A 9,575-nucleotide genomic window follows, 5' to 3' on the forward strand; every position below is an offset into this window, starting at 1 on the left:
AGATTTTCACACTAATCGAATGACATGCGTATCTATTTTGGGAGCCACCTCCCTTTTTAAACAGTCCCCAGCTGGAAGAGGATAAAGGGAATTCCATTTCTTTGGAATTCTAAACTTCTTGCTGGATGTGACCCAAGCCTCTTCCATAATCTCCGTCAGATGTTCTGACCCCAGAAATTCAGTTCTGACTGTTTTGGGACATTTAAACACAGGAGCCGTGGATTTTAACAAAGGCTCTGCGGCCTCCACTAAGGACAGAATGGCTTTCATAGCAATAATTATCTCAGGTATATCCACTGAGCTGGGACCTTCATCCTCATCTCTGTATGCAGACCCAGAATGTGAGGAATCCTCATCCTCCCAAGTGTCTCCTTCTGAAACATGTGTAGACTGTGAGTATGTTGTTTCATGTTTGTGTGATTTATTTTCCATAGACCTTTCAGCCTGTTTTTCTTGTAAGGGTTAACAGGGTAACATATCCCTAGTATAGGAGCTGGCATTATCCACTCAGCTATATTGTAAAATGTCTGTGCAAAAGAAGCCCATGGGGGTTCAACTTGAACCTGTGCATGCCTTAGATTATTCAGGAGGCTTTGGTGAAAGCTAAAACAATTGGTTAAAAAGACTCAGGGTGGGACTACCCCCTGATGAACTGTATGTTGGTTTGAGATAAAAAGATGAGGCCTATGAGCTTCAGAGGTGGATTATACCATTTTCACTCTGCTGTAAACTTGCTGTATTGCAGTTGCCGGTAGCAATAGGGAACAGTCTCTTTTAAGACTGGGTAAATAAAACATCTTCTGCCTCAAGACGACTGTTTCATCTTGTGACTTGCAGGGCTAAGCGAAACTTAGCTCATTTTTTCGGCTATCCAGGGTACACCCAGCATCTCCAAGCTCCGCCTTCCTCCTGCTACCGTGCCATGCTTGGGCAAGCAACTATTGGAGATTCGTCAATACCACACAGGGGTGGTAAGACAGCGTGTCGACGCATACAGAGCAAAGCAGTGGTTCCAGACCCTACTGTAAATAGGAGTCTGGTGGTGGCTGCATAGTATCCGCCCACTGCGTAGTGGGTGGAGTCAGTAACAGGCGGTTACTGGCGGTAAGCGGGAATCCCCTATTTGGCCAGGTCCCGTGTGACCTAAACTCCATTCTGTGACTGGGGCCGGGACGCAAGGCGGTGAGGGCTTTCGTAAGAACCGTCCGATCACAATGGTAAACAAATCACACACCTGTACGGTGTTAACTACACAATTTGTGACTGAAATCACTTTAACAAGCTATAAAGTGACATACAATCTGATACTTCCCTGCTTTGCACCAGCATTGAGGATTGAAATATACCCAAAAACCTGACAGAAATAGTAAAGTCAGCAATCACAGTAGCAATCAGTCACAGGTTATACATTAGTATAATAAGCAATATGAGCACATAATCAACTACAGATACATTTCAAGTATGTAGGAGAAACATATTACTGCATTACCTTGTATAGGATATTTAACGTATTCAGTCTCACAGTGAATGAAACAGCAGTAATAGTTTACAGACTCATATGCATCAGGCACTTATCTAACCCCTTGTACCCAATGGTAGGTAGAGACTTAGTGCTGTATCACAGGGCTCAGGAGAGTGGGATACAGGGAGACTTCACCCTGCTTCCAGGATCGATCAATACTTTAGTGAACACTGAGGGGATCCAGACGCAAATATTGTACACCAATGCCCAGTGAACGCAACAGTGAACACAGATGCACCAGTCACACAGCCGCCTATACTGCGACCGGGTCCTTTTAGATACACTGCGTCTCAGACGGAAGCGGTAAATCAGTTCATGATGGGAAACTCAGAGGAAACTGGTCATGAAGCGGGGGGAGGGGTGACATGGGGAGCGTCTTACTCCACACTGCTGACATCAACCCCAGGGAACACGGCCTCACACTAATCCCTGAAGCCTATGATCCCTAGGGCCTACTGCTGGTGCACCCGAGGTGGCAGCCGCATCAGCGACTGTTCAGTAGTCCCCACCCCGAGAACAGTGCGGCTGTGTCTCGCATCTCCCCCACTAAGCAGAACTGACGCCTGACCTTCTTCCCATTCTCCGGCCGCAGCCTGGTAACGTCAGCTGGACTTGCTAGTACATCCTACACAGGTGCCCGCTGAAACAGCACTGAACACGTGCGTAAGCGTTGTCGTGGCCGGGCGGGAAGTTGTTGGAGCGACTCATTCTAAGGTGGCGTGTAAGACGCTTTTTAGAAAACTCGCTCAAAAAAGTTAAGACAACAAAAATAAATTTAATAACGAGCTTAGGGCTTCCAAAATCAGCAGTCCAAAGATCGTGGTCCAGCTCCTGCCGCACCAACAAAAAAACTGAATTCCCTGAGCCAGGAGGCGGGATATAGGAGACTGGCCTGTTGCATTCTGGGAGGCCGAAACCTTTTGATCATTACTGCCAATCCGCTGACGATACCTCATATCCCAATGTATATCCTGTGGATACTACTGTGAACCCTGCAGGTGAAAACATAGGTACCACACAGTGACATGATGTGAGGGGGAGAGAAGGAGAATAATAGAGGCTGATGGCTCCTGATGTACGAGATACACCAGAGAGTGTGGGGAAGAGACTGGTCAGATCTCTGGGCTGGTAACACACAGTGACATGATGTGAGGGGGAGAGGAGTATAATAGGAGCTGATGGCTCCTGATGTATGAGATATACCAGAGAGTGTGGGGAGGAGACTGGTCAGATCTCTGGGCTGGTAACACACAGTGACATGATGTGAGGAGGAGAGCAGAAGTATAATAGGTGCTGATGGCTCTAGATGTCTGAGATCCACCAGAGAGTGTGGGGAGGAGACTGGTCAGATCTCTGGGCTGGTAACACACAGTGACATGATGTGAGGGGGCGAGCAGGAGTATAATAGGGGCTGATGGCTCCTGACTCCCCCACTGGGAAAATACATATTCCTCATTAGTTTGTACTGACAGAGGAGGGTGTAGTATAAGAGATTGCTGTAGTGACTGACCAAGGAGAATATGTGACTCTTTTCTGTAATAAGTGTTTATTACTCACCTGTGCTGATATCTGTAGGGATCTCCTCTTCCTTACACTGCTGATCACCCCTCACATACGTCTCTTCTTCTCCCTCTATACTTTCTGCCTTTATATCAGTCACATACGTCTCTTCTTCTCCCTCTATATCTTCTGCCTTTATATCAGTCACATACGTCTCTTCTTCTCCCTCTATATCTTCTGCCTTTATATCAGCCACATATGTCTCTTCTTCTCCCTCTGTATCTTCTGCCTTCATATAAGTCACATACGTCTCTTCTTCTCCCTCTGTATCTTCTACCTTAATATCAGTCACATACGTTTCTTCTTCTTCCTCTATATCTTCTGCCTTTATACGAGAAAGACGTTCTACCTAAATAACCCAAAAAATACAAAGACATTTGCATACTGTTTGATTAAACTGAGGTGAAACAGTATAATATCAGTGTATAAGACACACAGCTCCTCTACAGATCATATAGTGACAGTCACTTAGGTTTATTGGTGAGAACCCATAGCCCACCTACCTGATCCTCCTGTGGGATCCTGTGATTCTCCTCTGTACAGTCCTGGGAATACAGAGGACGGGGACATCTCTCTGGGGTATCTCTGTTACTGGGCCCATCTGTAGGAGACACACAGTGACTGAGTACAATGTATATATGGGATTATCAGATGATGTGTGTATATAGGGGCCCCCATACCTGCTCTTCCCTGTACAATACAGGACAGTCTCCTCTTACCCAGTGATGTGAGGGGCCGGTGATTCTCCATCATCACGTCCTCATACAGACCCCTGTGTTCCTCTATATACTCCTCCTCCTGTATGGAGACATAGACAGTGACATCCTGACACCTTATAGCAGGGCTGGCCAAACCGGTCCTCGAGATCTACCAACAGTTCATGTTTTCCAGGCCTCCTGGAGATCTGTAGAATTGTCATTTAGGAATGAATTCAGCACATCTTAATTAGTAATGACTACACCTGTGCACCAGCTAGGTGGTCTGGAAAATGTGAACTGTTGGTAGATCTCGAGGACTAGTTTGGCCAGCTCTGTCTTATAGGAACCTGACACACACAGTGATACAGTCATCACCCAGACACATCCCCTGGTGTTACTGTATTATGTCCCATTCCCAGCAGTCACCTCTCCAGTCATCACCCAGACACATATCCTGGTGTTACTGTACTCCCAAGTCTCCTCAGACCCCAGTCATGTCCCTGTATTATTACTATAGATAGAAGTGACGTTATTGTGATGCTCCCAGATCCCCTCACCACCCCAGTCATGTCCCTGTATTATTACTATAGATATGTGACGTTATTGTGACACTCCCAGATCTCCTCACCTACCCAGTTATGTCCCTGCATTATTACTATAGATAGAAGTGACGTTATTGTGACGCTCCCAGATCCCCTCACCACCCCAGTCATGTCCCTGTACTATTACTGTAGTACTCTAGTGATCTGAAGGCCTTGGGACACTATGAGGGGGCAAATCAATGAATGAATGTGTAGATCTATAAGGTAATAGAGATGCTGCCAACTGATGTATACCATATATGTGATAATAACTTGGCTCTTTCTAGTGATCCAATAATGTATAGTGTTTATGCATGTTATTATTCTGTGCCTGCTGAAGGTGAGGGGACTCTGGTTAGCGCGCAGTGCATGGGGGAGATCATGGAGAAGCTTCCAGAGGTAACGTGTGCTGAGAGAGGTGGCTGGGCGCGTGTAGTGGCGGTTTTGTTGGTGGGGTGACTAAGGGGAGAGAAAAAGGCTGGCGGCTGAGACGAGGGAGCTTACAGGAAGGCGGTTCCCTGCGAGTGAGAGAGCCCCTGTGGGGGAAAGGAATTGGATGTCTCCCGCTGCGGGTGAGAAGCGCTGTGTTAATTTCCGCTGGTGGACGCCGAGCAGGGAAGTCCCGGTACCTGGTTGTCATGGAGAGTGCTGGGAGGTGGAGCGCTGGCGGGGCAGGCTAGTACATGGGAGGAGACAGCAGTGCGGGCAACAGCTACCAGGAGTCCAGCAGTAGCAGACAGCTTCCCCCCCCAAGAGTCCCTCATCCCATCCAACCCGCGGGAAGAGCCCGGTTGTTGGTGGAGGCGGAGTCGGGGGGAGGTCCAGACCGTGCACACTATCATTGTAAGTGCAGGATGCCCCCATATAAATACTGCTAATCTGCATACTCCCCTATCATCCTTTAACTATTAAAGTACCAGCCGCCAGCACAGTAGCACAGGCACCAGCAGCATCGGTGGATCTGAGGAGTATAAATATCACCTCTAGAGACTCCATATCCATTAGATAATGACCAGCCGGGTAGCAGTCAGAGTGCGGTGGTGTATAATGATGAAAGCAGCTCAGAGAGGGCGCAGGGTCACCTAAACTTGGAAATGGTACACTGGGGAGACTAAGCACCCCTCACCTATCAGAGACAGGTGCCAATAACCGGGACTTCTGTATGTTCTGGAGCCACCCCCACGGATCTACAGTGGGGCTATGCTTATACTGGGACAGGAAACACAGATCATCACCCCACTATATGTAACGAGTAGACCACGGGTGTCAGGGATTCCAGGGTGGACAGCTCCACGTACTACCTTCCTGTTTCAGGTTGTCTAGGAGCGCTACAATTAGATCTTCCATGGAAACCATGCTATTCATTGCCGTGAAGTAGGGATTGCTCAACAATCGTGAGGACAATTACTCCAAGTAGATACCCATATAACCAAGAGTACTTCTTATACACAGACATGAAAGGGCCCCAACAGTGCACGATTATAGTAAGAGAACCCGGGTGGTTTTTCAAACACAGCCTCACAACTTTCTTGTGGAATCGTATTCTTTGTATTGCATGCATTACCTTATGTATAGGTGGGGTATATTATTATGTATAGGTGGGGTATATTATTATGTATAGGTGGGGTATATTATGTATAGGTGGGGTATATTATTATGTATAGGAGGGGTATATTATTATGTATAGGTGGGGTATATTATTATGTATAGGTGGGGTATACTATTATGTATAGGTGGGGTATATTATTATGTATAGGTGAGGTATATTATTATGTATAGGTGGGGTATATTATAATGTATAGGTGGGGTATATTATTATGTATAGGAGGGGTATATTATTATGTATAGGTGGAGTATATTATTATGTATAGGTGAGGTATATTATTATGTATAGGTGGGGTATATTATTATGTATAGGTGGGGTATATTATGTATAGGTGGGGTATATTATTATGTATAGGTGGGATATATTATTATGTATAGGTGGGGTATATTATTATGTATAGGTGGGGTATATTATTATGTATAGGTGAGGTATATTATTAGAATGGTTCATGGTTTGAGTATTATATGATATAACTGTATAAGGTGGCCTATAACTTTAGTGTTCCCTCTAGGCTGTTTTAGCAGGGCGCCGCGCCCTGCCCGTTTTTTAACAGGCAAAACCCGCCCTGCCCTTTTGCGGCGCCCTGCTATAACAGCCGCCCGCTCCCTGCCCTCCCGGCGTGTATAGATGCCGTGCGCATGCGCGCGGCATCCATTTACGCATTGGGAGAGGGCTGGGGGAAGCCCAGCACCGACGGAGGTGCTGGGCACGCCCCCAACAGTGACGTCGCCGGCCACAGACGCTCTCTATAGTAGCGTCTGTGAGCCGCACCGCCCCCTAAAATGACGGAGGCGTGACCACGCCCCCTAATTTGCGTGGCCACACCCCCATTTCGGGCGCGCGCGCGGCTACGCCGCGCGCACACGTGTGCCCCCGCTGAGTCCGGCGCCCTGCCCCAGTTCACTCCTAGAGTGAACACTAAACTTCTTACATATAAAACCAGTATACTTACCGGTGGAACTGTCTCAGTATCTGTGGAAGAGCCTGAAATCACAAAGGAAAGGTACGATAGGTAAATGTGCATAGTCCTATCTGGTTACATCACATACTAATGTTATAGGCGACCACTACAGGGGTAGGGTATTTCTTAAGCAATTAGAGTATTGGGCTCTAAATAGCTTTGGTGGAGGCACGTTGCACATATACACTGTACCCCTAGGTAAAAGAGGGGTTACATTACTATAGATATGTGATGTCACTGTGACACTCCCAGTTCCCCTCACCTCCCGTCATGTTCCTGTATTATTACTATAGATATGTCATGTCACTGTGACACTGCCAGTTCCCCTCACCTCACCAGTCATGTCCCTGTATTATTACTATAGACATAAGTGATGTCACTGTGACGCTCCCAGTTCCCCTCACCTCACCAGTCATGTCCCTGTATTATTACTATAGATATGTGATGTCACTGTGACGCTCCCAGTTCCCCTCACCTCACCAGTCATGTCCCTGTATTATTACTATAGATATAAGTGACGTCACTGTGACGCTCCCAGATCCCCTCACCTCACCAGTCATGTCTCTATATTATTACAATAGATATGTGATGTCACTGTGACACTCCCAGTTCCCCTCACCTCCCCAGTCATGCCCCTGTATTATTACTATAGATATAAGTGATGTCACTGTGACGCTCCCAGTTCCCCTCACCTCACCAGTCATGTCCCTGTATTATTACTATAGATATAAGTGATGTCAATGTGACACTCCCAGTTCCCCTCACCTCCCCAGTCATGCCCCTGTATTATTACTATAGATATAAGTGATGTCACTGTGACGCTCCCAGTTCCCCTCACCTCCCCAGTCATGTCCCTGTATTATTACTATAGATATAAGTGATGTCACAGTGACACTCCCAGATCCCCTCACCTCCCCAGTCATGTCCCTGTATTATTACTATAGATATAAGTGATGTCACTGTGACACTCCCAGTTCCCCTCACCTCCCCAGTCATGTCCCTGTATTATTACTATAGATATAAGTGATGTCACAGTGACACTCCCAGGAGTCTGATATACATTTGCTTCATACTGAGCAATATTTTCAATCCTCACAATTACATATAATAAAATTAATAATAATAATAATGACACTAAAGGCTGCACCCCAGTATAAAAATAATAATAGATGTCTTTAAAAGCAGGACACATCAGACCATTCCTCCTGTATTGTAGGACATCACCACCACTCCCAACACATAATAATAATAATACCAGGACACCACAAGCTGGTGTCCCTGTATAATAATAACTGTACACAAAAACCTGCTCCACCTGTATAACACTAATAATAACAGGACACCACAGGCTGCTCCTCCTGTATAACAATAATAATAATAACAGGACACCACAGGCTGCTCCTCCTGTAAAATAATAAAAACAGGACACCACATGCTGCTCCCCCTGTATAATAATAATAGGACACCACAGGCTGCTCCCCCTGTATAATAATAATAATAATAACAACAACAACAGGACACCACAGGCCGCTCCCTCTGTATAATAATAACAGGACACCATAGGCTGCTCCCACTGTATAATAATAACAACAACAGGACAACACAGGCTGCTCCCCCTGTATAGTATTAATAACAGAACACCACAGGCTGCTCCCCCTGTATAATAATAACAGGACACCACAGGCTGCTCCCCCTGTATAATAATAATATCAGGACACCACAGGCTGCTCCCCCTGTATAGTAAGACGCCATTACCTGATCTCCACGGACACTGGGAGGCAGCAGCAGTCGATGAAAACTCACTTCCTGCATGTGGAACGCACAGTCCGGAAGTCAGGTGGAACGCACAGGCAGGAAGCAGGGCATGATTGGCAAAAGCTGCTTACAGGTTACTGGCCCCTCCCCTCGTACACCCCTCCCACAGCCCCGCCCTCTGTAATGACTATTACAATACATGTCCTCAGTGCAGGAGGCCGGCGGCCATTATCTGGTAGACCAGTCCGGCATCAGCTGCAGCATCAAGAGGTTCCCTGGCCGTGTAGTGACGTCAGGAGCGGCGGCCATTTTCTCCTGGTCTCAGCTCCTGCTATCATTCCCACAAGGCAGCAGGAGCAGAGAGCAGCCATTGCTGTGTCTGGCAGCAGGTAATGATATTATTATTATTATTCTATAGGCTGAGCAGCTCTGGTGTCAGGTTCTGTACTACAGGGGGAGCAGCCTCTGGTGCCTTGTTATAGTGCAGCTGGAGCAGCCTCTGGTGCTGCATTATCCCTGTACAGGTGGCTGACACTCTAGTGTCCTATTACCGTAATACAGGTGGCGCACACCCCGCCGTTACCGTAATACAGGTGGCGCAGATTCCGCCGTTACCGTAATACAGGTGGCGCAGACCCCGCCGTTACCGTAATACAGGTGGAGCAGACCCCGCCGCTACCGTTATTCTATACATATAATGGCATTGTACTATACAGTGGAGCGCTATGTGTTGTACTACACTACAGGGGAAGCGACCTGGGGCATCCTCCGATACAGGGGTAGTGGATTATGACATCCTACTACACAGGGGGAGCAGCCTGTGTTGCCCTTTTATACAGGGGTAAGTGCCTGTGGTGTCTTGTTACTATTATTATATAGGGTGAGCGGCATG

General features: G+C 47.0%; 1 protein-coding gene across 1 annotated transcript in view; it reads right to left on the reverse strand.

Annotated features, from left to right (window-relative positions):
- LOC134983716 (gastrula zinc finger protein XlCGF26.1-like) overlaps positions 1-8,766 on the reverse strand; it is a 42,825-nt gene extending 34,059 nt beyond the window's left edge. The window contains exons 1-5 of the mRNA XM_063949368.1: positions 8,684-8,766; positions 6,920-6,951; positions 3,763-3,880; positions 3,582-3,683; positions 3,080-3,427 (exon numbers count right to left, since the gene is read on the reverse strand). Coding sequence (XP_063805438.1) covers positions 3,080-3,427; positions 3,582-3,683; positions 3,763-3,835 — 523 coding nt within the window. The 5' untranslated portion in view covers positions 3,836-3,880; positions 6,920-6,951; positions 8,684-8,766. The remainder of the gene's footprint in view (positions 1-3,079; positions 3,428-3,581; positions 3,684-3,762; positions 3,881-6,919; positions 6,952-8,683) is intronic.
- Between the last annotated feature and the right edge of the window lie 809 nt (positions 8,767-9,575).

Source organism: Pseudophryne corroboree (genome assembly GCF_028390025.1).
Source record: "Pseudophryne corroboree isolate aPseCor3 chromosome 3 unlocalized genomic scaffold, aPseCor3.hap2 SUPER_3_unloc_21, whole genome shotgun sequence".
Taxonomy (NCBI): Eukaryota; Metazoa; Chordata; class Amphibia; order Anura; family Myobatrachidae; genus Pseudophryne; species Pseudophryne corroboree.